This window comes from Lonchura striata, chromosome 1, assembly GCF_046129695.1.
Source record: "Lonchura striata isolate bLonStr1 chromosome 1, bLonStr1.mat, whole genome shotgun sequence".
Classification (NCBI taxonomy): Eukaryota; Metazoa; Chordata; class Aves; order Passeriformes; family Estrildidae; genus Lonchura; species Lonchura striata.
In genome coordinates this window covers 831,372-859,282 of record NC_134603.1, presented here as the reverse complement: position 1 = coordinate 859,282, position 27,911 = coordinate 831,372, and the positions used below count along the sequence as shown (strand labels likewise).

Sequence of the window (27,911 nt, the reverse complement as noted above, 5' to 3'; positions counted from 1 at the left end):
CCAGCCGCAGTCGGTCTCTCCGGTGTCAGCCCGGCCTTTATTCCCTCCCCGCAGCCCCGCGGGGCCGGGGTCGAACGCCGGGGGGGTGAGGACCCCCCAGTGCCCCTCCCCTGCCCGGGCGGGGGGCACGGCCGCTACTTGGGGGGCCGGTAGAGCAGCTTCCTGCTCTTGAGCACCGACCACTTGTGCCGCTTCATGTAGTACAGCAGCGGCACCAGCAGCCCCGAGAGCAGCAGCACCTGGCGGGAGGGGTCAGGGGTCCGGGGGGCGCCCCGTGCCCCCCACCACCCTGGGGGTGCCCAGCCCCACCTCGGGACCCTCCCGTGCCCCCCCGCCACCCTGGGGGTGCCCAGCCCCACCTCGGGACCCTCCCAAACCTCCAGCCCCACCTCGGGACCCTCCCAAGCCCCCCACCACCCTGGGGGTGCCCAGCCCCACCTCGGGACCCTCCCGTGACCCCCCGCCACCCTGGGGGTGCCCAGCCCCACCTCGGGACCCTCCCAAGCCCCCAGCCCCACCTCGGGACCCTCCCGTGCCCCCCCGCCACCCTGGGGGTGCCCAGCCCCACCTCGGGACCCTCCCAAGCCCCCCGCCACCCTGGGGGTGCCCAGCCCCACCTCGGGACCCTCCCAAGCCCCTCGCCCCACCTCCAGCCCCCCCAGCCCCACCCAAGCCCCCAGCCCCCAGCCCCATCTCCAGCCCCCCAGCCCCACCCAAGCCCCCAGCCCCACCCCAGCCCCATCTCCAGCCCCCAGCCCCATCTCCAGCCCCCCAGCCCCACCCCAGCCCCCAGCCCCACCCCAGCCCCACCCCAGCCCCCAGCCCCACCTCCAGCCCCCCCAGCCCCACCTCCAGCCCCCCCAGCCCCATCTCCAGCCCCACCCCAGCCCCATCTCCAGCCCCCAGCCCCATCTCCAGCCCCCAGCCCCACCCCAGACCCACCCCAGCCCCACCCAAGCCCCACCCCAGCCCCCAGCCCCACCTTCAGCCCCATCTTTTTGCGGTGGTCGTGCTCGGGCTCGGCCGCCCAGCGCAGGAAGGTGCAAACGTCCTTGGCGATCTGGGACATGGTGGCTGGGGTCCCTGGGGGACACGGGGCAGTGAGACCCCCCGAGCCCACGGGGACCCCCAGAGCCCACTGGGACCCCCAGAGCCCACAGGGACCCCCAGACACCCCCACAGAGCCCACAGAGACCCCCAGACACCTGCACAGAGCCCACGGGGACCCCACAGATGCCATGGGGACCCCCCAGAGCCCAGGGATCCACTGGAACCCCCCAGAGCCCACAGGGACCACCAGAGCCCACGGGGACCCCCAGACACCTGCACAGAGCCCACGGGGACCCCCAGAGCCCACGGGGACCCCCCTGCGAGCCCAGGGATCCACTGGGACCCCACAGGCCCCACTGCGACCCCCACACAGCCCACCGGGACCCCCCCCAGACCCCAGGATCCTCCCAGTACCTGCTGTGGTCAAAGTCCCCCAGGACCTACTCAGAGCCCCCCTCAGGACCCCCCAATACCCAGATGTCACCCCAGGCCCCCTCAGAGCCCCCCTCAGGACCCCCCAATACCCAGATGTCACCCCAGGCCTCCTCAGAGCCCCCCAAATTCTTCCTGGGACCCCTGACACCCCCAGGACCCCCCTGCCGAGGACGTGGCATGAGCCAGGGCCCCCCAGGGCACCCCCAGACCCCTGCAGGGCATCACCAAGCCCCCTCAGAGCACCCCCAGATACCGCCAGGGCACCCCCAGCCCCCTCCAGGGCACCCCCAGATACCCCCAGGGCACCCCCGGAACCCCTCAGAGCACCCCCAGCCCCCTCCAGGGCACCCCCAGATACCCCCAGGGCACCCCCGGACCCCCTCAGAGCACCCCCAGATACCCCCAGGGCACCCCCAGCCCCCTCCAGGGCACCCCCAGATACCCCCAGGGCACCCCCAGCCCCCTCCAGGGCACCCCCAGCCCCCTCCAGGGCACCCCCAGATACCCCCGGGGCACCCCCGGCCCCTTCAGGGCACCCCCAGATACCCCCAGGGCACCCCCAGATACCCCCAGGGCACCCCCAGCCCCCTCCAGGGCACCCCCAGCCCCCTCCAGGGCACCCCCAGATACCCCCAGGGCACCCCCAGCCCCCCAGCCCCCCAGCCCCGTACCGTCGTCGTACTCCAGCACCTCGTCGTAGATGGGGGGGGCCATGCCGATGGCCTGGCCGGGGAAGTAGGGGTTGTAGTGCAGCCCCTCCCTCAGCGAGACCCCCGCGGGGGCGTCACAGTACCCCGTCAGCAGGGCGAAGACGTAGTCCTCGCCCCCGTGCCTGAAGGGTTAATAGCGGGATCAATAACCCGATCAGTAACAGGATCAATAACATCACAGTACCCCGTCAGCAGGGCGAAGACGTAGTCCTTGCCCCCGTGCCTGAAGGGTTAATAGCGGGATCAATAACCCGATCAATAATGTCACAGTACCCCGTCAGCAGGGCGAAGACGTAGTCCTCGCCCCCGTGCCTGAAGGGTTAATAACGGGATCAATAACCCGATCAATAACGTCACAGTACCCCGTCAGCAGGGCGAAGACGTAGTCCTCGCCCCCGTGCCTGAAGGGTTAATAACGGGATCAATAACCCGATCAATAACGGGATGAAAAATGGGATCAGTAATGGGATCGCTGAGATCAGTAACGGGATCAATAACGGGATCAATAGCAGGATCAATAATAGGATCAGCAGCTGGATCAATGGAATCGCTAACAGGATCAATAACCCGCTGTGGGGTCACCCCCGTACTCCCCATACCCCGTACCCCGTACCCCGTACCCTGTACCCCGTACCCCGTACCCTGTACCCCCCGGTACCCCCGTACCCCGTACCCCGTACCTGGCATTGACGATGTAGCTGAGGTCGGGGGGCAGCGCCCCGTTGTTGGGGTCACCCCCGGTACCCCGTACCCCCCGGTACCCCCGGTACCCCATACCCCCGGTACCCCCCGGTACCCCCATACCTGGCGTTGACGATGTAGCTGAGGTCGGGGGGCAGCGCCCCGTTGTTGGGGTGACCCCAGGATCCCCGGTACCCCCATACCCCCGGTACCCCCGGTACCCCCGTACCTGGCATTAACAATGTAGCTGAGGTCGGGGGGCAGCGCCCCGTTGTTGGGGTGACCCCAGGATCCCCGGTACCCCCATACCCCCGGTACCCCCGGTACCCCCATACCTGGCGTTGACGATGTAGCTGAGGTCGGGGGGCAGCGCCCCGTTGTTGGGGTGACCCCAGGACCCCCGGTACCCTCCGGTACCCCATACCCCCGGTACCCTGTACCCCCCGGTACCCCCGTACCCCGTACCCGTACCTGGCATTAACAATGTAGCTGAGGTCGGGGGGCAGCGCCCCGTTGTTGGCCGCCCGCGCCGCCTCGGGGTTGGGGTAGGGCTTGGGGAAATAATCCGAGATCTTCCCGGGCCGCAGGAACATCTCCCCGCTCTCGTTGGGGCCGTCCTGCACCTCCACCTGGGGACAGGTGACACACAGGGGAGACAGGGACAGGTGAGACACAGGTGAGACACAGGTGAGACAGGTGACACACAGGTGAGACACAGGTGAGACACAGGTGAGACACAGGTGAGACACAGGTGAGACAGGTGACACACAGGTGAGACACAGGTGAGACACAGGTGAGACACAGGTGAGACACAGGTGAGACACAGGTGAGACACAGGGGAGACAGGTGAGACACAGGTGGGACAGGGACAGGGACAGGTGAGACACAGGTGAGACACAGGTGGGACAGGGACAGGTGAGACACAGGTGAGACACAGGTGAGACACAGGTGGGACAGGGACAGGGACAGGTGAGACACAGGTGAGACACAGGTGAGACACAGGTGGGACAGGGACAGGGACAGGTGAGACACAGGTGAGACACAGGTGAGACACAGGTGAGACACAGGTGGGACAGGGACAGGGACAGGTGAGACACAGGGCCAGCAGGGTGGGGACACTGCACACAGCAGTGGCACCCGGACAGTGACACATGGGGAACAGCATGGTCACTGGGAACACTGGGACAGCAGGACAGGGACAGTGGGACACCGGGGACAGCAGGACGGGGACAGTGGGACAGCAGGGGTGGCAGGACGGGGACAGTGGGACACTGGGGACAGCAGGACAGGGACAGTGGGACACTGGGGACAGCAGGGGTGGCAGGACAGGGACAGTGGGACACTGGGGACACTGGGGACAGCAGGACAGGGACAGTGGGACAGCAGGGGTGGCAGGACGGGGGCAGTGGGACACCGGGGACAGCAGGACGGGGACAGTGGGACACTGGGGACAGCAGGGGTGGCAGGACAGGGACAGTGGGACACTGGGGACACTGGGGACAGCAGGACAGGGACAGTGGGACAGCAGGGGTGGCACTGGGACAGCGCCAGCAGGACACTGGGGACAGCAGGACAGGGACAGTGCAGGTGGCAGCAGTGGCAGGGGTGGCAGAGGTGGCAGGGGTGTCACCTCCTGTGCCAGCGCCTTGGCCTCGGCCTCGGTGTGGCTGACGCCGATGAGGTTCCGGAAGGCCACGAACTCCATGGAGTGACAGGCGGAGCACACCTGGCGGTACACCTGGAACCCCCTGCGCACACTGCGGGGACAGAGACCCAAAATCAGCCAAAATGTACCCAAAATCACCCCAAAATCCCCCCAAACACACCTGGCGGTACACCTGGAACCCCCTGCGCACACTGCGGGGACAGAGACCCAAAATCAGCCAAAATGTACCCAAAATCCACCCAAAATCCACCCAAACACACCTGGCGGTACACCTGGAACCCCCTGCGCACACTGCGGGGACAGAGACCCCAAAATCAGCCAAAATGTACCCAAAATCCACCCAAAATCACCCCAAACACACCTGGCGGTACACCTGGAACCCCCTGCGCACGCTGCGGGGACAGAGACCCCAAAATCAGCCAAAATCACCCCAAAATCCACCCAAAATCACCCCAAACACACCTGGCGGTACACCTGGAACCCCCTGCGCACACTGCGGGGACAGAGACCCAAAATCAGCCAAAATCACCCCAAACACACCTGGAACCCCCTGCGCACACTGCGGGGACAGAGACCCAAAATCAGCCAAAATCACCCCAAAATCCACCCAAAATCTCCCCAAACACACCTGGCGGTACACCTGGAACCCCCTGCGCACACTGCGGGGACAGAGACCCAAAATCAGCCAAAATGTACCCAAAATCCACCCAAACACACCTGGTGGTACACCTGGAACCCCCTGCGCACACTGCGGGGGGACAGAGACCCCAAAATCAGCCAAAATCACCCCAAAATCCCCCCAAACACACCTGGCGGTACACCTGGAACCCCCTGCGCACACTGCGGGGGGACAGAGACCCCAAAATCAGCCAAAATCACCCCAAAATCCCCCCAAACACACCTGGCGGTACACCTGGAACCCCCTGCGCACACTGCGGGGGGACAGAGACCCAAAATCAGCCAAAATCACCCCAAAATCACCCCAAACACACCTGGAACCCCCTGCGCACACTGCGGGGACAGAGACCCCAAAATCAGCCAAAATCACCCCAAAATCCCCCCAAACACACATGAAGCCTCCTGCAGACACTGCAGATGCTTGAGACACTAAAAAAATCCCAAAAACCCCAAAATCCCCCAAACACCCCCAGAACCCCCAATGGACACTGCAGAAGTTAGACACCCTAAAAATCTACAAAATCCCCCAAAACACCCCTGGAACCCCCCTGCATGCTGTGGGGACCCAGACCCCAAAATCCGCCCAAAATCCCCCAAACCCCCCTGCACACTGTGGGGGCACAGACCCCAAAATCCCAAAATCCCCCCAAAATCCCCCAAACCCCCCTGCACGCTGTGGGGACCCAGACCCCAAAATCCCCCCAAAATCCCCCAAACCCCCCCTGCACACTGTGGGGGCACAGACCCCAAAATCCCAAAATCCCCCCAAAATCCCCCAAAACCCCCTGCACGCTGTGGGGGCACAGACCCCAAAATCCCCCAATCTCCCCAAACCCGCCGTGCACACTGTGGGGACACAGTGGGGGCACAGACCCCAGACACCCCAAAAATCCCAAAATCTCCCCAAACCCCCCCTGCACGCTGTGGGGGCACAGACCCCAAAATCCCCCCAAAAATCCCAAAATCCCCCAAATCCCCCTGCACGCTGTGGGCACAGGGCTCAGACCCTCCAGGACCCCCCACAGGTGCTGTGCCCCAGGGACCCCAAATCCGAGACCCCAAATCCGAGACCCCAAATCCCCACAGCCCCAGGGACCCCAAACTCCCCCAGGACCCCCCAAACCCGGTCGCCCCTGACCTGGGATGGTCCAGTGCTGTTAGGACCCCCCAGTACCCCTCAGGCCCCCCCAAAGCCCCCAGCACCCCATTTCCTCACCTGGCGTGGTCCAGCGAGGCCAGGTGGCTGCCCCAAACCCCCCCAGGACCCCCCAAACCCCCATTTCCTCACCTGGCGTGGTCCAGCGAGGCCAGGTGGCTGCCCCAGAACTCCCAAAGTCCCCCAGGACCCCCCAAACCCCCCCAAACCCCCCAGGACCCCCCAGCACCCCCATTTCCTCACCTGGCGTGGTCGAGCGAGGCCAGGTGGCCGCCCCAGGACCCCCCAAACCCCCCAAACCCCCCATTTCCTCACCTGGCGTGGTCGAGCGAGGCCAGGTGGCTGCCCCAGGACCCCCCAAACCCCCCAAACCCCCCATTTCCTCACCTGGCGTGGTCGAGCGAGGCCAGGTGGCTGCCCCAGGACCCCCCAAACCCCCCCAGGACCCCCCAAACCCCCATTTCCTCACCTGGCGTGGTCCAGCGAGGCCAGGTGGCTGCCCCAGGACCCCCCAAACCCCCCCAGGACCCCCCAGCACCCCATTTCCTCACCTGACGTGGTCCAGCGAGGCCAGGTGGCCGCCCCAGGACCCCCCAAACCCCCCAAAACCCCCCCAAACCCCCCCAGCACCCCATTTCCTCACCTGGCGTGGTCCAGCGAGGCCAGGTGGCTGCCCCAGGACCCCCCAAACCCCCCCAGGACCCCCCAAACCCCCATTTCCTCACCTGGCGTGGTCCAGCGAGGCCAGGTGGCCGCCGTGGCTCCAGGGCAGGCTGGGGGGGTGCAGCTCCAGCTCCCCCGCGCTCACCGGGCCCCCCCCGAGGGACAGCGCCAGCGCCAGCGAGCCCCCCCCGGCCACCAGCGCGGCCACCAGCGCCCCCCGGGACCGGGAGCGGCCCGGGAGGGACGACAGGGACACCTGGGGACAAAGGGACACGGGTCAGGGACACCTGGGGACACCTGGGGACACGGGTCAGCAACACCTGGGGACACAGGGACACAGGACAGGGACACCGAGCCGCCCCCGGCCACCAGCGCGGCCACCAGCGCCCCCCGGGACCGGGAACGGCCCGGGAACGAGGACAGGGACACCTGGGGGACAGGGACAGGGGTCAGGGACACGGGTCAGGGACACCGAGCCGCCCCCGGCCACCAGCGCGGCCACCAGCGCCCCCCGGGACCGGGAGCGGCCCGGGAGGGACGACAGGGACACCTGGGGGACAGGGACACGGGTCAGGGACACCTGGGGGACACCTGGGGACACCTGGGGACACAGGGACACGGGCCAGGGACACAGGGACACCTGGGGGGACACAGGTCAGGGACACCTGGGGACACCTGGGGGGACAGGGACACGGGTCAGGGACACGGGTCAGGGACACCTGGGGGGACAGGGACACGGGTCAGGGACACCTGGGGACACCTGGGGACACAGGGACACGGGTCAGGGACACCTGGGGACACCTGGGGGGACACAGGGACACGGGTCAGGGACACCTGGGGACACAGGGACACGGGTCAGGGACACCTGGGGACACCTGGGGACACAGGGACACGGGTCAGGGACACCTGGGGGGACAGGGACACCTGGGGGGACAGGGACACGGGTCAGGGACACCTGGGGACACCTGGGGACACAGGTCACGGACACAGGGACACCTGGGGACACAGGGACACGGGTCACGGACACCTGGGGACACCTGGGGACACCTGGGGACACAGGGACACGGGCCAGGGACACCTGGGGACACCTGGGGACACAGGGACACGGGTCAGGGACACCTGGGGACACCTGGGGACACAGGGACACGGGTCAGGGACACCTGGGGACACCTGGGGACACAGGTCACGGACACAGGGACACCTGGGGGGACACAGGGACACGGGTCAGGGACACCTGCAGGGACACAGGGACACCTGGGGACACAGGGACACGGGCCAGGGACACAGGGACACCTGGGGGGACACAGGTCAGGGACACCTGGGGACACCTGGGGGGACAGGTCACGGACACAGGGACACCTGGGGACACAGGGACACGGGTCAGGGACACAGGGACACCTGGGGACACCTGGGGACACCTGGGGGACAGGGTCACGGGTCAGGGACACCTGGGGACACAGGGACACCTGGGGGGACAGGGACACGGGTCAGGGACACCTGGGGGGACAGGGACACGGGTCAGGGACACCTGGGGACACCTGGGGACACAGGTCACGGACACAGGGACACCTGGGGACACAGGGACACGGGTCAGGGACACAGGGACACCTGGGGACACCAGGCGGCAATACCGGGAATATCCCAATGACCGGGAATACCGGGAACGGGAACGGTGGAATTATCGGGAATACCGACAATGGGAATGATGGAATAACCGGGAATGGCGACAGCTAGAATACCGAGAATACCGGGAATACCGGGAATACCGGGAACACCGGGAATACCGGGAGCGGGAATGGGGAGAGTGACCGGGAATACCGGGAACGGGAATAGCAGAATGACCGGGAATGGCGACAGCTAGAATACCGGGAATACCGGGAACGGGAGCGGCGGGAAGGGCGGGCAAAGGACACGGCGGGCGCGCTGGGAGGAACGGGGGACACCGGGCACGGTGTGCGGACAGAGCCCGGGGAGCCGCGGGAACGGGACGGGAGAACCGGGGGCACCGGGGGGGAACCGGGAGGGGCCGGGGGCGGAACCGGAGACACCGGGGGGGGTGGGAGAGATAACGGGGGCACCGGGTATGGGATAACGGGGAACACCGAGCAGGGTGATCAGAGGACCGGGGGGCAGCGGGCACGCCGGAGCGGACCGGGGTTCACGGGGCACGCCGGAGTGGGACGGGGCACACCGGGGCACACTGGAGCGGGGCGGGAGGGGACCGGGGCACACCGGAGCGGACCGGGGCACACCGGAGCGGGGCGGGGCGCACTGGGGCACACCGGAGCGGGGCGGGGGGCACCGGGCACGCCGGGAGCGGACCTGGGCACACCGGGCACACCGGCGCGGGGCGGGGCGCACTGGGGCACACCGGAGCGGGGCGGGGGTCACCGGGAACACCGGGGCACACCGGGAGCGGACCGGGGCACACCGGGCACACCGGGAGCGGACCGGGGCACGCCGGAGTGGGACGGGGCACACCGGGCACGCCGGGAAGGGGCCGGGGTTCACCGGGCACACCGGGAGCGGACCGGGGTTCACCGGGGCACACCGGGCACACCGGAGCGGGGCGGGGGGCACCGGGAACACCGGGCACACCGGAGCGGGGTTCACCGGGCACACCGGAGCGAACCGGGGCACACCGGGCACGCCGGGAGCGGACCGGGGCACACCGGGCACACCGAGAGCGGACCGGGGCACACCGGAACGGGGCGGGGGGCACCGGGAACACCGGGCACACCGGAGCGGGGTTCACCGGGCACACCGGAGCGGACCGGGGCACACCGGGCACACCGAGAGCGGACCGGGGCACACCGGGCACACCGGAGCGGGGCGGGAGGGGACCGGGGCACACCGGGAGCGGACGGGGCACACCGGAGTGGGACGGGGTGCACCGGGCACACCGGGAGCGGACCGGGGCACACCGGGGCACACCGGGCACACCGGCGCGGGGCGGGGTGACCTTGCCGCGGGCGCGGCCGCACTCACCGCGCCGGGGCCGGGCTCGGGGCGGGCGCGGGGCCGCAGCAGCGCGCGGGGGGCGGGCCCGGGCCGCGCGGGGCCCGGCAGCAGCCGCAGCCCCGGGACGCCCCGCAGGCCCCGCAGCGCCGCCATCGCCGAGGTCGAGGGGACGGAACTGACGTCACGGGCCGGAACTGACGTCACGGGGGCGGCGCCTCAGGCGCGCGCGGGTTCAGTGCGGCGCCCCCTGGTGGCGGGAGGGAGCGGCGCGCGCAGGCAGACCACGCCCACCGGAGACCACGCCCACCGGGAAAACCACGCCCAGAACCAAACCACGCCCACATGGAAACCACGCCCATTACAAACCACACCCTTTAAACCACACCCTTTAAACCACACCCATTACAAACCACGCCCATTACAAACCACACCCTTTAAACCACACCCTTTAAACCACACCCATTACAAACCACGCCCATTACAAACCACACCCATTACAAACCACACCCTTCAAACCACACCCATTACAAACCACACCCATTACAAACCACACCCTTTAAACCACACCCATTACAAACCACACCCATTAAAAACACACCCTTTAAACCACACCCATTACAAACCACGCCCTTTAAACCACGCCCTTACAAACCACACCCATTACAAACCACACCCTTACAAACCACACCCTTTAAACCACACCCTTTAAACCACACCCATTACAAACCACACCCTTACAAACCACGCCCTTTAATCCACATCCATTACAAACCACACCCATTACAAACCACACCCATTACAAACCACACCCTTTATATGACACCCATTACAAACCACACCCTTTAAACCACACCCATTACAAACCACACCCATTACAAACCACACTCTTTATACCACACCCATTACAAACCACACCCTTACAAACCACACCCATTACAAACCACGCCCTTACAAACCACACCCTTACAAACCACGCCCATTACAAACCACACCCTTACAAACCACACTCTTTATACCACACCCATTACAAACCACGCCCTTCGAACCACGCCCCTCCAGGCCCCGCCCCTCCCTCTCCCCATTTTGGGCCTCCTGGGCTGGGCCGGGTCGGGGCTCTGTGGGTTTGTCCGTGTGTCTGTCCAGGGGCCTGGTCACCCTCCCGGCCCTGTGTGTCCGTGTGTCCATCCAGGGCTCTGTCCGTGTGTCCATCCAGGCCCTGTGTGTCCGTGTGTCCATCCAGGGCTCTGTCCGTGTGTCCATCCAGGCCCTGTGTGTCCGTGTGTCCATCCAGGGCTCTGTCCGTGTGTCCATCCAGGCCCTGTGTGTCCGTGTGTCCATCCAGGGCTCTGTCCGTGTGTCCAGGGGGTTTGGGGTGTGTCTGTGTGTCCATCCAGGCCTGTCACTGTCATGGGACTGCCCATGGGCCTGTCCCTGCTGGAGCTCTGTCCGTGTGTCCATCCGTGTGTCCATCCGTGTGTCCATCCCGTGTCCGTGTGTCCATCCCGTGTCCATGTGTCCGTCCCTCACTTCCAGAAGAGCACGTTCCAGAGCAGCAGCCAGCAGGGGTAGGCGCCCAGGCAGAGCAGGGGGCTCAGGTGTGGGGTCTGTGGGTCTGTGGGTGTGTCCGTGTGTCCGTCCCGTGTCCGTGTGTCCGTCCCGTGTCCGTGTGTCCCTCACTTCCAGAAGAGCACGTTCCAGAGCAGCAGCCAGCAGGGGTAGGCGCCCAGGCAGAGCAGGGGGCTCAGGTGTGCCCCGTGCAGGTGCTCCTGCAGCAGCCCCTGGCCCAGCGCCCCCAGGAAGCGCTGCCAGGCCTCGCCCAGCCCCGCTGGCGCCTCCAGCAGCTCCCGCTCCAGCAGCACGGCCAGGAACAGCGACAGCCCCGGCGTGGTCAGCACCAGGAGCACGGCCAGGGGCAGCCTGGGGGCGCACGGGGGTTAGAGACCCCTGGGACCACCCTGAGACCCCCAGGAACCACCCAGAGACACTGAGACCCCCAGGAACCCCCCAGGAACAGCGACAGCCCCGGCGTGGTCAGCACCAGGAGCACGGCCAGGGGCAGCCTGGGGGGCACGGGGGTTAGAGACCCCTGGGACCACCCTGAGACCCCCGGGAACCACCCAGAGACCCTGAGACCCCCAGGAACCACCCAGAGACCCTGAGACCCCCAGGAACCACCCAGGAACCACCCAGAGACCCCCAGGAACAGCGACAGCCCCGGCGTGGTCAGCACCAGGAGAACGGCCAGGGGCAGCCCAGGGTGGCCAGAGACCATCTGGGGACACCCAGAGCCCCTCAGGGACACCCAGGGACCCTCAGGGACACCCAGAGCCCCTCAGGGACACCCAGGGACCCTCAGGGACACCCAGGGACTCTCAGGGACACCCAGGGACCCTCAGGGACACCCAGGGACCCTCAGGGACACCCAGAGCCCCTCAGGGACACCCAGGGACCCTCAGGGACACCCAGGGACTCTCAGGGACACCCAGGGACCCTCAGGGCCTCATCCTCGCCTGTGTCCAAGGGCTCTCACCTGCCCCCCCTGAGGTCTCACCTGTCCCCAGTTGTCCCCAGCTGTCCCCAGGGTGTCCCCATGTCTCACCTGTCTCTAAGGTGTCCTCAGGGTGGCCCCAGGGCCTCTCACCTGTCCCCAGGCTGTCCCCAAACTGTCCCTGTGCCTCACCTGTCCCCCGCTGTCTCCGTGTTGTCCCCAGCTGTCCCCAGCTGTCCCCACACTATCCCCAGCTGTCCCCAGCTGTCCCCGTGCTGTCCCCGCACTGTCCTCACGCTGTCCCCACGCTGTCCCCAGCTGTCCCCAGCTGTCCCCAGCTGTCCCTGCGCTGTCCCTGCGCTGTCCCCAGCTGTCTCCACTCACCTGCTGCCCCCGGGCCTGACGGCGGCCGCGGGTGGCACGAGGGTGGCACCCAGCAGGAAGCCCAGGGAGAAGTTGAGCAGGGCCAGGCAGGAGAGGAGCAGCGCCAGGGCCAGCAGGGCCAGCAGCTTGAGGGACATCCAGCCACGCTGGCCACCTCCGGAGAGGGCCCTGGGGACACACAGTGTCACCCAGTGTCACCCAGGGACACACAGGGTCACCCAGTGTCACCCAGGGACATCCAGCCACGCTGGCCACCTCCGGAGAGGGCCCTGGGGACACACAGGGTCACCCAGTGTCACCCAGTGTCACCCAGGGTCACACAGGGTCACCCAGGGACACCCAGGGACATCCAGCCACACTGGCCACCTCCGGAGAGGGCCCTGGGGACACACAGGGTCACCCAGTGTCACCCAGTGTCACCCCAGGGTCACCCAGTGTCACCCAGGGACATCCAGCCGCACTGGCCACCTCCAGAGAGGGCCCTGGGGACACACAGTGTCACCCAGTGTCACCCAGTGTCACCCCAGGGTCACCCAGTGTCACCCCAGGGTCACACAGTGTCACACAGGGACATCCAACCGCGCTGGCCACCTCCGGAGAGGGCCCTGGGGACACACAGGGTCACCCAGGGTCACCCAGGGTCACCCCAGGGACACACAGTGTCACCCAGGGACATCCAGCCGCGCTGGCCACCTCCGGACAGGGCTCTGGGGACACAGGGACACCTTCAGTGTCACACAGTGTCACACGGGCAGTGCCTGCACCTGTCGGTGCCGTGGGGCAGCGCCATACCCACCTGTGGGTGCTGTGGGGCAGCGCCATGCCCGCCCCATAGCTGTACGCACCTGTGGGTGCTGTGGGGCAGTGCCCGTACCTGTGGGTGCTGTGGGGCAGCACCAGACCCATAGCTGTACCCACCTGTGGGTGCTGTGGGGCAGCGCCACACCCATACCCACCTGTGGGTGCTGTGGGGCAGCCCCGTACCCACCTGTGGGTGCTGTGGGGCAGCCCCACACCCATACCCACCTGTGGGTGCTGTGGGGCAGCCCCGTACCCACCTGTGGGTGCTGTGGGGCAGCCCCACACCCATACCCACCTGTGGGTGCTGTGGGGCAGCGCCACACCCATACCCACCTGTGGGTGCTGTGGGGCAGCCCCACACCCATACCCACCTGTGGGTGCTGTGGGGCAGCGCCACACCCATACCCACCTGTGGGTGCTGTGGGGCAGCGCCATACCCATACCCACCTGTGGGTGTTGTGGGGCAGCGCCACACCCATACCCACCTGTGGGTGCTGTGGGGCAGCCCTATACCCACCTGTGGGTGCTGTGGGGCAGCCCCGTACCCACCTGTGGGTGCTGTGGGGCAGCGCCATGCCCGCCACGTAGATGCCAATCAGCGCCAGCACCACGGCCTCGGCCTCGCCCACCGGGAAGTGCTGGGTGGCCACGGCCTGGCCCCGCACGGGCAGCAGGTACAGGGCGGCCCCCGCGCCCCCCGAGAGTAAAACGGGGGGCACCAGCCACAGGAGCCCCCCGCGGGCCTGGGGGGTGACAATGTGGGGCACAATGTGGGGTACAGGGGGTACAGGGGGGTCACAATGTGGGGCACAGGGGGTACAGGGGGCAATGGGGGCACAATGGGGTCAGGGTGTGGGGCACAGGGGGTACAGGGGGCAATGGGGGCACAATGGGGTCAGGGTGTGGGGCACAGGGGGTACAGGGGGCAATGGGGGCACAATGGGGTCAGGGTGTGGGGCACAGGGGGTACAGGGCGGCCCCCGCGCCCCCCGAGAGCAGCACGGGGGGCACCAGCCACAGGAGCCCCCCGCGGGCCTGGGGGGACAGGGGGGTGACAATGGGGTGACAATGTGGGGCACAATGTGGGGCACAGGGGGCAATGGGGGCACAATGGGGTCAGCATGGGGGACTGGGAATGGGATTGGGGGTCCCGGGGGCTCTGGGGTCACTCTGGGGGTCCCGGGGGCTCTGGGGTCACTCTGAGGGTCCCGGGGGGCTCTGGGGTCACTCTGGGGGTCCCTGGGGGTCTGGGGTCACTCTGGGGGTCCTGGGGCACCCTGGGGTCACTCTGGGGGTCCCGGGGGTCCCTCACCTCCTCGGGTGGGGGGTCTCCCTCCCCCTCGTCACTCCGGCTCAGCCGCATCCACAGGTCCAGGGCGTGGGGGAGCGGTCAAGGAAAGGGCCGGACCCCCTCTGACCCCAAAATTCAGTGACCCCTGACCCCCTCTGACCCCAAACCCCGAATCACTGACCCCTGACCCCGAATCACTGACCCCTGACCCCAAATCAGTGACCCCAAACCCCAAATCACTGACCCCTGACCCCAAATCAGTGACCCCTGACCCCAAATCAGTGACCCCAAACCCCGAATCACTGACCCCTGACCCCAAATCAGTGACCCCAAACCCCAAATCACTGACCCCTGACCCCAAATCAGTGACCCCAAACCCCGAATCACTGACCCCTGACCCCAAATCAGTGACCCCAAATCCCATTCCCTGAGCCCAAGCCCCCCTTTCACCCCAAATCCCCCAATTCTGTTTGCCCATTTCCTTTCCTTCCCTCCCCAAAATTTCCTTTTCCCCCAAACCCCCTCCTTTTCCCACCTTATTCCCAGTTCCCCCTTTTCATCCCTTTTCCCCAACTCCCCTTTTCCTCCTTTCCCCAACTCCCCTTTCCTCTTTTCCCCAGTTCCCCATTTCCTCCCTTTTGCCCCCAAACACTGTTTCCCTCCAAAGCCCATCTTTGCCCCAACTCCCCTCTTTTTCCCACAAAATCTGCATTTTTACCCATTTTTCTCTCCGAAATCCCAATTTCCCCCCTCATTTCCCCCCCATTTTTCCCTGTTTTCCCCCATTTTTGTCCCGTTTTTGCTGTTTTTCTCCTCGGATATGCGCAGGGCCAGCACGAGCAGCAGCAGCCCCAGGGCGGGCACGCAGGAGCCAATTGCCCTGGTTTTATCCCGGTTTTACCCCATTTTCCCCCATTTTTGCCCATTTTTTCCCCGTTTTTCCCCCTTTTTTCCCCGTTTTTCCCGTTTTCCCCTGTTTTCACCCCGGATATGCGCAGGGCCAGCACGAGCAGCAGCAGCCCCAGGGCGGGCACGCAGGAGCCCATTGCCCTGGTTTTATCCCGGTTTTACCCCATTTTTCCCCTGTTTTTGCCCATTTTTTCCCCATTTTTGCCCATTTTTTCCCCGTTTTTGCCCATTTTTTCCCTGTTTTTGCCCATTTCTCCCCTTTTTTCCCCGTTTTTCCCGTTTTCCCCTGTTTTCAGCCCGGATATGCGCAGGGCCAGCACGAGCAGCAGCAGCCCAAGGGCGGGCATGCAGGAGCCCATTGCCCTGGTTTTATCCCATTTTTTCCCCGTTTTTGCCCATTTTTTCCCCGTTTTTTCCCCTTTTTCCCCCGTTTTTCCCGTTTTTCCCTGTTTTCAGCCCGGATATGCGCAGGGCCAGCACGAGCAGCAGCAGCCCCAGGGCGGGCATGCAGGAGCCCATTGCCCTGGTTTTATCCCGGTTTTACCCCATTTTTCCCCTGTTTTTGCCCATTTTTTCCCCGTTTTTGCCCATTTTTTCCCCGTTTTTGCCCATTTTTTCCCCGTTTTTTCCCCTTTTTTCCCCGTTTTTCCCGTTTTCCCCTGTTTTCAGCCCGGATATGCGCAGGGCCAGCACGAGCAGCAGCAGCCCCAGGGCGGGCACGTAGGAGCCGATGGACACGAAGCGGGACAGCGAGGGCAGCAGGTACAGGAAATAGGATTGGTGCAGCCGCTCCAGCAGGTTGTTCAGCTTCCGGAACATTCCCTCCAGGGTCCTGGGGGGGACTGGGGTCAGGGGGGACCCCCAGACACAGAGAGAGACCCCCCGAGACCCCCCAAATCCACGGCGAGACCCCCCGGAGCCCCCCAGCCCCAGCAGGTTGTTCAGCTTCCGGAACATTCCCTCCAGGGTCCTGGAGGGCAGGGGGGGATTGGGGTGCCCCTGGGACCCCCAAACACAGAGAGAGACCCCCCGAGCCCCCCAGGAGAGCCCCCAGTGTCCCCCTAACTCCAGGACACACCAAATACCCCAGAACCACCCCAAAACACCCCCTAGGACCCCTCAAATACCCCAAAACACCCCCAGGACCCTCCAAATACACCCAAAACACCCCAAAACACCCCCCAGGACCCTCCAAATACACCCAAACCACCCCAAAACACCCCCCAGGACACCCAAAACTCCCCCAGACTCACAGAACTCCCCCCGGGACACCCCAAATCCCCGATACCTGCCCAGGGTGCCCAGGTGGAACTTGTGCTGCTGGAAGCTGTTGATGCCCCGCAGCGTCTGGGACCCCCCAAACCCACCCCAGGACCACCCAGGACCCCCCAAACCCCCCCGGGACCCCCCAAACCCACCCCAGGACCCCCCGGGACCCCGATACCTGCCCAGGGTGCCCAGGTGGAACTTGTGCTGCCGGAAGCTGTTGATGCCCCGCAGGGTCAGGGACCCCCAAACCCCCCCGGGACCCCCCAAACCCCCCCGGGACCCCGATACCTGCCCAGGGTGCCCAGGTGGAACTTGTGCTGCCGGAAGCTGTTGATGCCCCGCAGGGTCAGGGACCCCCCAAACCCCCCCAGGACCACCCAGGACCCCGATACCTGCCCAGGGTGCCCAGGTGGAACTTGTGCTGCCGGAAGCTGTTGATGCCCCGCAGGGTCAGGGACCCCCCAAACCCCCCCAGGGCCCCCCCAGGACCCCCCAAACCCCCCCAGGACCCCCAAAAGCCCCCCGGGACCCCGATACCTGCCCAGGGTGCCCAGGTGGAACTTGTGCTGCCGGAAGCTGTTGATGCCCCGCAGGGTCAGTGCCTCGATGCGGAAGCGCAGGAAGAGCCCGTGCGCCCCCCCGGGCCCCCCCCCGGCCTGGCCCAGCACCATCAGCCCCATGGTCCGCAGGCTCTGGGCATAGCCCGGCCCCGAGGGGCCCTCCGGGGGCGGCAGCTGGGGGAGAGACCCCTGAGTGACCCTGAGTGACCACTGAGTGACCACTGAGTGACCACTGACCCACTGACCCCTCAGTGCCCCCCCATGGGCCGCAGGCTCTGGGCATAGCCCGGCCCCGAGGGGCCCTCCGGGGGCGGCAGCTGGGGGGAGAGACCCCTGAGTGACCCTGAGTGACCACTGAGTGACCACTGAGTGACCCTGAGTGACCCCTGAGTGACCACTGAGTGACCCTGAGTGACCACTGAGTGACCCTGAGTGACCCTGAGTGACCCTGAGTGACCACTGAGTGACCACTGACCCACTGACCCCTCAGTGCCCCCCCATGGTCCGCAGGCTCTGGGCATAGCCCGGCCCCGAGGGGCCCTCCGGGGGTGGCAGCTGGGGAGAGACCCCTGAGTGACCCTGAGTGACCACTGAGTGACCACTGAGTGACCCTGAGTGACCCTGAGTGACCCCTGAGTGACCCTGAGTGACCCCTGAGTGACCACTGAGTGACCCTGAGTGACCACTGAGTGACCCCTGAGTGACCCTGAGTGACCACTGAGTGACCACTGAGTGACCCTGAGTGACCACTGAGTGACCCCTGAGTGACCCTGAGTGACCCCTGAGTGACCACTGAGTGACCACTGAGTGACCCTGAGTGACCACTGAGTGACCCCTGAGTGACCCTGAGTGACCACTGAGTGACCACTGAGTGACCACTGAGTGACCCTGAGTGACCACTGAGTGACCACTGAGTGACCACTGAGTGACCACTGAGTGACCCTGAGTGACCCTGAGTGACCACTGAGTGACCACTGAGTGACCACTGAGTGACCCTGAGTGACCACTGAGTGACCACTGAGTGACCACTGAGTGACCACTGAGTGACCCTGAGTGACCCTGAGTGACCCTGAGTGACCCTGAGTGACCACTGACCACTGAGTGACCACTGAGTGACCCTGAGTGACCCTGAGTGACCCTGAGTGACCCTGAGTGACCCTGAGTGACCACTGACCACTGAGTGACCACTGAGTGACCACTGACCCACTGACCCCTCAGTGCCCCCCCATGGGCCGCAGGCTCTGGGCATAGCCCGGCCCCGAGGGGCCCTCCGGGGGTGGCAGCTGGGGGAGAGACCCCTGAGTGACCCTGAGTGACCACTGAGTGACCCTGAGTGACCACTGAGTGACCACTGAGTGACCCTGAGTGACCCTGAGTGAGCACTGAGTGACCCTGAGTGACCCTGAGTGACCCCTGAGTGACCCCTGAGTGACCCCTGAGTGACCCTGAGTGACCACTGAGTGACCACTGACCCACTGACCCCTCAGTGCCCCCCCATGGGCCGCAGGCTCTGGGCATAGCCCGGCCCCGAGGGGCCCTCCGGGGGTGGCAGCTGGGGGAGAGACCCCTGAGTGACCCTGAGTGACCACTGAGTGACCCTGAGTGACCCTGAGTGACCACTGAGTGACCCTGAGTGACCCTGAGTGACCCTGAGTGACCCTGAGTGACCACTGACCCACTGACCCCTCAGTGCCCCCCCATGGGCCGCAGGCTCTGGGCATAGCCCGGCCCCGAGGGGCCCTCCGGGGGTGGCAGCTGGGGGAGAGACCCCTGAGTGACCCTGAGTGACCACTGAGTGACCCTGAGTGACCACTGAGTGACCACTGAGTGACCCTGAGTGACCCTGAGTGAGCACTGAGTGACCCTGAGTGACCCTGAGTGACCCCTGAGTGACCCCTGAGTGACCCCTGAGTGACCCTGAGTGACCACTGAGTGACCACTGACCCACTGACCCCTCAGTGCCCCCCCATGGGCCGCAGGCTCTGGGCATAGCCCGGCCCCGAGGGGCCCTCCGGGGGTGGCAGCTGGGGGAGAGACCCCTGAGTGACCCTGAGTGACCACTGAGTGACCCTGAGTGACCCTGAGTGACCCTGAGTGACCCTGAGTGACCACTGAGTGACCACTGAGTGACCCTGAGTGACCCTGAGTGAGCACTGAGTGACCCTGAGTGACCCTGAGTGACCCCTGAGTGACCCCTGAGTGACCCCTGAGTGACCCTGAGTGACCACTGAGTGACCACTGACCCACTGACCCCTCAGTGCCCCCCCATGGTCCGCAGGCTCTGGGCATAGCCCGGCCCCGAGGGGCCCTCCGGGGGCGGCAGCTGGGGGAGAGACCCCTGAGTGACCCCTGAGTGACCACTGAGTGACCACTGAGTGACCCTGAGTGACCCTGAGTGACCCTGAGTGACCCCTGAGTGACCACTGACCCACTGACCCCTCAGTGCCCCCCCATGGTCCGCAGGCTCTGGGCATAGCCCGGCCCCGAGGGGCCCTCCGGGGGCGGCAGCTGGGGGAGAGACCCCTGAGTGACCACTGAGTGACCCTGAGTGACCCTGAGTGACCCCTGAGTGACCACTGAGTGACCACTGACCCACTGACCCCTCAGTGCCCCCCCATGGTCCGCAGGCTCTGGGCATAGCCCGGCCCCGAGGGGCCCTCCGGGGGCGGCAGCTGGGGGAGAGACCCCTGAGTGACCCCTGAGTGACCACTGAGTGACCACTGAGTGACCCTGAGTGACCCTGAGTGACCCTGAGTGACCCCTGAGTGACCACTGACCCACTGACCCCTCAGTGCCCCCCCATGGTCCGCAGGCTCTGGGCATAGCCCGGCCCCGAGGGGCCCTCCGGGGGCGGCAGCTGGGGGAGAGACCCCTGAGTGACCACTGAGTGACCCTGAGTGACCCTGAGTGACCCCTGAGTGACCACTGAGTGACCACTGACCCACTGACGCCTCAGTGCCCCCCCATGGTCCGCAGGCTCTGGGCATAGCCCGGCCCCGAGGGGCCCTCCGGGGGCGGCAGCTGGGGGAGAGACCCCTGAGTGACCCCTGAGTGACCACTGAGTGACCACTGAGTGACCCTGAGTGACCACTGAGTGACCCCTGAGTGACCCTGAGTGACCACTGAGTGACCCTGAGTGACCCTGAGTGACCCCTGAGTGACCACTGAGTGACCACTGAGTGACCACTGAGTGACCCTGAGTGACCCTGAGTGACCCCTGAGTGACCCTGAGTGACCAGTGAGTGACCCTGAGTGACCACTGAGTGACCACTGAGTGACCCTGAGTGACCAGTGAGTGACCCTGAGAGACCCTGAGAGACCCTGAGTGACCCTGAGAGACCCCTGAGTGACCCTGAGTGACCCTGAGTGACCCTGAGTGACCCCTGAGTGACCACTGAGTGACCCTGAGTGACCCCTGAGTGACCCTGAGTGACCCTGAGTGACCACTGAGTGACCCTGAGAGACCCCTGAGTGACCCCTGAGTGACCCTGAGTGACCACTGGGTGACCACTGAGTGACCCTGAGTGACCCTGAGTGACCACTGAGTGACCACTGAGTGACCCTGAGTGACCCTGAGTGACCACTGAGTGACCCTCAGTGCCCCCTGAGTGACCCTGAGTGACCCTGAGTGACCCTGAGTGACCACTGAGTGACCCTGAGTGACCCTGAGTGACCCTGAGTGACCCTGAGTGACCCCTGAGTGACCCTGAGTGACCACTGAGTGACCCCTGAGTGACCCTGAGTGACCCCTGAGTGACCACTGGGTGACCACTGAGTGACCCTGAGTGACCCTGAGTGACCACTGAGTGACCCCTGAGTGACCACTGAGTGACCACTGACCCCCCCCCCCCACCCCAGCCTAGGGAGTGACCCATCGGTACCCCCCCGCCTGGGAGAGAACCCCGGGTCCCCCAGGACCCCCCAAAGCCCCCCAGGACCCCCCAAAGCTCCCCCAGGACCCCCCAAAGCCCCCCCAGGACCCCCCAAAGCTCCCCCAGGACCCCCCAAAGCCCCCCCAGGGCCCCCCAAAGCCCCCCCAGGACCCCCCAAAGCCCCCCAGAGCCCCCCAGAGCCCCCCAGAGCCCCCCAGGACCCCCACCTTGCCCTGGAAGGTGCAGAGCAGGCCGCTCTTGAGGCAGAAGGAGTGGAAGAGGTTCAGCAGGTCCAGGTTGGGCACAGCAGCCCCCAGACCCCCTGAAGCCCCCCCAGAGCCCCCCAGGACCCCCCAAAGCCCCCCCAGGACCCCCCAAACCCCACCTTGCCCTGGAAGGTGCAGAGCAGGCCGCTCTTGAGGCAGAAGGAGTGGAAGAGGTTCAGCAGGTCCAGGTTGGGCACCTGCCCGTTCAGCCCCTCCACGGCCACGTCCACGCTGGTCACCACGTCCGAGCTCAGCTCCAGCGCCAGCGCCGCCTGGATGGCGCCCGCCCGGCCCGGGAGCCCCCCCGACTGCATGCCTGGGGAGGGGGCACTGTGAGACCCCCTGAGACCCCCAGGGCACCCCCATGGCACCCCCAGAATGGCAACGGCACCCCCAGGATGGCAACGGCACCCCGCGCCCACTGCGGTCACTGTGTCCATGCCCAGGGTCACCCGGATGGCGCCCACCCGGCCCGGGACCCCCCGACTGCATGCCTGGGGAGGGGGGCACACCTGAGACCCCCTGAGACCCCCAGGGCACCCCCAGAACGGCCACGGCACCCCCAGAATGGCAACGGCACCCCCAGGATGGCAACGGCACCCCCAGAACAGCCACGGGACCCCCAGAATGGCAACGGCACCCCCAGCGCCGCCTGGATGGCCCCACCCGGCCCGGGAGCCCCCCGACTGCATGCCTGGGGAGGGGGCACTGTGAGACCCCCTGAGACCCCCAGGGCACCCCCACGGGACCCCCAGAACAGCCACGGGACCCCCGTGGGACCCCCGTGCCCACTGCGGTCACCGTGTCCGTGCCCAGGGTCACTTGGGGGGCCCTGAGCCCTCCCAGCCCCTCCCAGGGCTCCCAGTCCCCCCCAGTGCTCCCAGTCTCACCAGTAAAGGTCCCAGCCCCTCCCAGTGCTCCCAGTCTCACCAGTAAGGGTCACACAGTGTCCCCCAGCCTGTCCCAGTGCTCCCAGTCTCACCAGTAAGGGTCCCAGCCTGTCTCCCAGTGCTCCCAGTCTCACCAGTAAGGGTCACACAGTGTCCCCCAGCCCCTCCCAGTGCTCCCAGTCTCACCAGTAAGGTTGACATCATGGTAGGCCTCCAGCCAGGCCTGTGTCCCCAGCAGGTCGTGCTCGGTCACCAGGAAGATGAGATCCTTGGCCCAGTACACCTGGCCTGGGAACCAGTACAAACCAGTATGGACCAGTACGGACCAGTATGGACCAGTACGGACCAGAATGGACCAGTACAGGCCAGTATGGACCAGTACAGCCCCAGGAAGATGAGATCTTTGGCCCAGTACACCTGGCCTAGGAACCAGTACAGACCAGTATGGACCAGTACGGACCAGTATGGACCAGTACGGACCAGTATGGACCAGTACAGCCCCAGGAAGATGAGATCTTTGGCCCAGTACACCTGGCCTGGGAAACCAGTATGGACCAGTACAGCCCAGTACCTCCCAGTACAGCTCCAGTACATCCCCTGAGCCCCCAGAGACCCCGAGCCCCAGCAGCGCCCCCGTACCCCCGTGCCCCACCTCGGCAGTAGCCCCCGGTACACCCGTAGCCCCCGGTACCCCCCGTACCCCCGTGCCCCCGTGCCCCACCTCGGCAGTAGCCCCCGGTACCCCCGGTACCCCCCGTGCCCCACCTCGGCAGTAGCCCCCGGTACCCCCGGTACCCCCCGTGCCCCACCTCGGCAGTAGCCCCCGGTACCCCCGGTACCCCCGGTACCCCCGTACCCCCGTGCCCCCCGTGCCCCCGTACCCCCGTGCCCCCGTGCCCCACCTCGGCAGTAGCCCCCCGTGCCCCCCGTACCCCCCATGCCCCCCGGTACCCCCCGGTACCCCCGTGCCCCCGTGCCCCCGTGCCCCCCCTCGGCAGTAGCCCCCCGTACCCCCCGTGCCCCCCGTACTCCCCGTGCCCCCCGTACCCCCGTGCCCCCCGGTACCCCCGTGCCCCACCTCGGCAGTAGCCCCCCGTACCCCCCGTACCCCCCGTACCCCCGTAGCCCCGTACCCCCGTGCCCCACCTCGGCAGTAGCCCCCCGTACCCCCCGTACCCCCCGTACCCCCGTAGCCCCGTGCCCCCGTGCCCCACCTCGGCAGTAGCCCGCCAGCGCCAGCAGCAGCCCCACGGCCTGGCTGTTCTTGCTGCCCTCGGAGCCGGGCACCAGCAGCAGCAGCGCCTCGGTGCTGGCGGCACGGGGGGCCCGCAGCACCCCGAAAACGTTGGTGCCCCGCACCAGCTGGGGAGGGACAGCGGGGTCAGCACCCCAAAACCCGAACAGGGACCCCAGGCATCCCCACAGCACCCCAAAACCTGAACAGGGACCCCAAAACCCATCCAGGGACCCCCAACATCCCCGCAGCACCCCGAAAACGTTGGTGCCCCGCACCAGCTGGGAGGGACAGCGGGGTCAGCACCCCAAACCTGAACAGGGACCCCAAAACCCACCCAGGGACCCCCAACATCCCCGCAGCACCCCAAACATCCCCACAGCACCCCAAACCCGAACAGGGACCCCAGACATCCCCATGGCACCCCAAAACCTGAACAGGGACCCCAAAACCCACCCAAGGACCTCAAACATCCCCACAGCACCCCAAACATCCCCACAGCACCCCAAACCCGAACAGAGACCCCAGACATCCCCATGGCACCCCAAAACCTGAACAGGGACCCCAAAACCCACCCAGGGACCCCCAACATCCCTGCAGCACCCCGAAAACGTTGGTGCCCCGCACCAGCTGGGAGGGACAGCGGGGTCAGCACCCCAAACATCCCCACGGCACCCCAAAACCTGAACAGGGACCCCAGACATCCCCACGGCACCCCAAAACCTGAACAAGGACCCCAAACCTGCCAGGGGACCCCAAACCCGCCCAGAGACCCCCCAGCAATCCTCAGGAAGGCTGGGACAGCGAGGGTTCCAGGGACCCCCACTGCCCTGGGGACCCCAAGTGCCACCAAGTGCTCCAGTGCCCCGTTCCCAGTGCTCCCAGTGCCCCGTTCCCAGTGCTCCCAGTGCCCCGTTCCCAGTATCCCCAGTGCTCCCAGTGCCCCGTTCCCAGTGCTCCCAGTCCCCCATTCCCAGTGCTCCCAGTGCCCCGTTCCCAGTGCTCCCAGTGCCCCATTCCCAGTGCTCCCAGTCCCCCCCTCCCCCGTTCCCAGTGCTCCCAGTCCCCCCTCCCCCGTTCCCAGTGCTCCCAGTGCTCCCAGTGCTCCCAGTACGTAGCGCTCGTGGGCCTCGTCGGGAAGGGGCAGCGTGCGGCTGAAGGGCTGGCGATGGACCTCGAGCCCCAGCTGGAACATGGTCTGCTCCAGCCACTCCACGGGCATGCCCTGAACAAAAAAATACGGGATAAAATGGATAAAAATGGGATTGGGATATCCCAAAGCATCCCCAGAGCCCACAGGTCTGCTCCAGCCACTCCACGGGCATGCCCCTAAATAAATAAATACGGGATAAAATGGATAAAAATGGGATTGGGATTGGGATTGGGATATCCCAAACCATCCCCAGAGCCCACAGGTCTGCTCCAGCCACTCCCACCGGGCATGCCCCTGAACAAAAAAATATGGGATAAAATGGATAAAAATGGGATTGGGATTGGGATTGGGATATCCCAAAGCATCCCCAAACCATCCCCAGAGCCCACAGGTCTGCTCCAGCCACTCCACGGGCATGCCCCTGAACAAAAAAATACAGGATAAAATGGATAAAAATGGGATTGGGATTGGGATTGGGATATCCCAAAGCATCCCCAAAGCCCACAGGTCTGCTCCAGCCACTCCACGGGCATGCCCCTGAACAAAAAAATATGGGATAAAATGGATAAAAATGGGATTGGGATTGGGATTGGGATTGGGATATCCCAAACCATCCCCAGAGCCCACAGGTCTGCTCCAGCCACTCCACAGGCATGCCCCAAAACAAATAAATAAATATGGGATTGGGATTGGGGCACCCCAAACCATCCCCCAAATCCCCTCTCCAGCCACTCCAAGCAGGAGTGGCAATGGAACTCCCCCAAACTCCTCCCAACCCCAAAGGCGTCACTCTGCTCTCCACTCATCCCCCAAAATTCCCTGGTGTGTTCCCCTCCCCAAATCCCCCAATCCACCCCCAAAACCAACCCCAAACACCCCGTTCTCACCCCGCTCTCCTCCTGTGCACCCCAAAATTCCCGGGTGTGTCTCCCCTCCCCAAACCCCAATCCCCCCGTTCTCACCCCGCTCTCCTCCTGTGCACCCCAAAGCCCCGGGTGTGTCCCCCCTCCCCAAACCTAACCCCAAACCCCACTCCAGGGTCTCACCTCGCTCTCCTCTTGTGCACCCCGAAGTCCCCGCTGTGTCCCCCTCCCCAAATCCCAATCGAAACCCCCCAAACCCCAATCCCAAATCCCTCGTTCTCATCCCACTCTCCTCTTGTGCCCCCCGAAGCCCCAGATGTGTTCCCCTCCCCAAAACCCCCAAATCCCAATCCCAAACCCAATCCCTCCGTTCTCACCCCGCTCTCCTCTTGTGCCCCCCAAAATTCCCGGGTGTGTCCCCCTCCCCAGACCCCCAAACCTCAATCCCCCTGTTCTCACCCCGCTCTCCTCTCGTGCGCCCCGAAGTCGCGGGTGTGTTCCCCGAACCCCCCAAATCCCAAATCCCAACCCCAAATCCCCCGTTTTCACCCCGCTCTCATCTTGTGCCCCTCAAAGTCACGGGTGTGTCTCCCTCCCCAACCCCAATCCCCCCGTTCTCACCCCGCTCTCCTCTTGTGCCCCCCAAAGTCGTGGGTATGTTCCCCAAACCCCCCAAATCCCAAATCCCAACCCCAATCCCCCCATTCTCACCCCACTCTCCTCTTGTGCGCCCCGAAGTCGCGGGGGTGTTCCCCAAACCCCCCAAGTCCCAATTCCAACCCCAATCCCCCCGTTCTCACCCCGCTCTCCTCTTGTGCGCCCCGAAGTCGCGGGTGTGTTCCCCAAACCCCCCAAATCCCAAACCCCAACCCCAATCCCTCTGTTCTCACCCCGCTCTCCTCTTGTGCGCCCCGAAGTCGCGGGCCAGGGCCAGGGCGCGGGGCCCGAGGTCGGAGCCCTCCCCCACCATGGTGGAGCCCATGGCGTTCTCGGACAGGTACGTGCGGGGAGCCAGGGCGGGCAGCAGCAGGAACCAGCCGAGCCCCGCCAGGTAACTGAGGATGCTGTGGGGGCACCCCAAAATCACCATTGGCACCCCAAAAATAACCCCAAAACCATCAGTGACACCCCCACCCTGCACAGGTACGTGCGGGGAGCCAGGGCGGGCAGCAGCAGGAACCAGCTGAGCCCCGCCAGGTAACTGAGGATGCTGTGGGGGCACCCCAAAACCATCAGTGACACCCCAAAGTCACCATCGGCACCCCAAACCCACCCCTAACCCAGCCCTGACACCCCCACCCTGCACAGGTACGTGCGGGGAGCCAGGGCGGGCAGCAGCAGGAACCAGCCGAGCCCCGCCAGGTAACTGAGGATGCTGTGGGGGCACCCCAAAATCCCCATTGGCACCCCAAAAATAACCCCAAAACCATCAGTGACACCCCAAACCCAGCCCTGACACGCCCACCCTGCACAGGTACGTGCGGGGAGCCAGGGCGGGCAGCAGCAGGAACCAGCCGAGCCCCGCCAGGTAACTGAGGATGCTGCGGGGGGCACCCCAAAATCACCATCGGCACCCCAAAATCACCATCGGCACCCCAAAGATAACCCCATAACCATCAGTGACACCCCCACCCTGCACAGGTACATGCAGGGAGCCAGGGCGGGCAGCAGCAGGAACCAGCCAAGCCCCGCCAGGTAACTGAGGATGCTGTGGGGGCACCCCAAAACCATCAGTGACACCCCAAAGATAACCCCAAAACCATCAGTGACACCCCAAAGATAACCCCATAACCATCAGTGACACCCCAAAGTCACCATCGGCACCCCAAAAATAACCCCAAAACCATCAGTGACACTCCAAACCCAGCCCTGACACCCCCCCCCAGAGGTTTTGGGGTCTCCCCAGGTTTTGGGGTCCCCCCCACTCACCA

At 65.6% G+C, this 27,911-nt stretch overlaps 2 protein-coding genes across 2 annotated transcripts; both read right to left on the bottom strand.

Moving 5' to 3' along the window:
* Positions 1–10: 10 nt before the first annotated feature.
* Positions 11–10,153, bottom strand: CYC1 (cytochrome c1). The gene is made up of 10 exons (XM_077781488.1): positions 10,028–10,153; positions 8,671–8,769; positions 7,512–7,589; positions 7,337–7,468; positions 7,102–7,295; positions 4,507–4,633; positions 3,348–3,505; positions 2,157–2,317; positions 983–1,083; positions 11–239 (listed from the first exon to the last, which is right to left on the bottom strand). Exons 1-10 carry the CDS (start codon positions 10,151–10,153, stop codon positions 135–137), a joined length of 1,281 nt encoding a protein of 426 aa, XP_077637614.1. The 3' UTR covers positions 11–134.
* A 1,520-nt stretch (positions 10,154–11,673) lies between these two features.
* GPAA1 (glycosylphosphatidylinositol anchor attachment 1) lies at positions 11,674–25,186 on the bottom strand. Its single transcript, XM_077781486.1, has 9 exons — positions 25,079–25,186; positions 23,945–24,092; positions 23,093–23,152; positions 22,917–23,018; positions 21,960–22,156; positions 17,680–17,876; positions 16,567–16,705; positions 14,223–14,416; positions 11,674–11,917 (listed from the first exon to the last, which is right to left on the bottom strand). Exons 1-9 carry the CDS (start codon positions 25,184–25,186, stop codon positions 11,674–11,676), a joined length of 1,389 nt encoding a protein of 462 aa, XP_077637612.1.
* Positions 25,187–27,911: the final 2,725 nt, after the last annotated feature.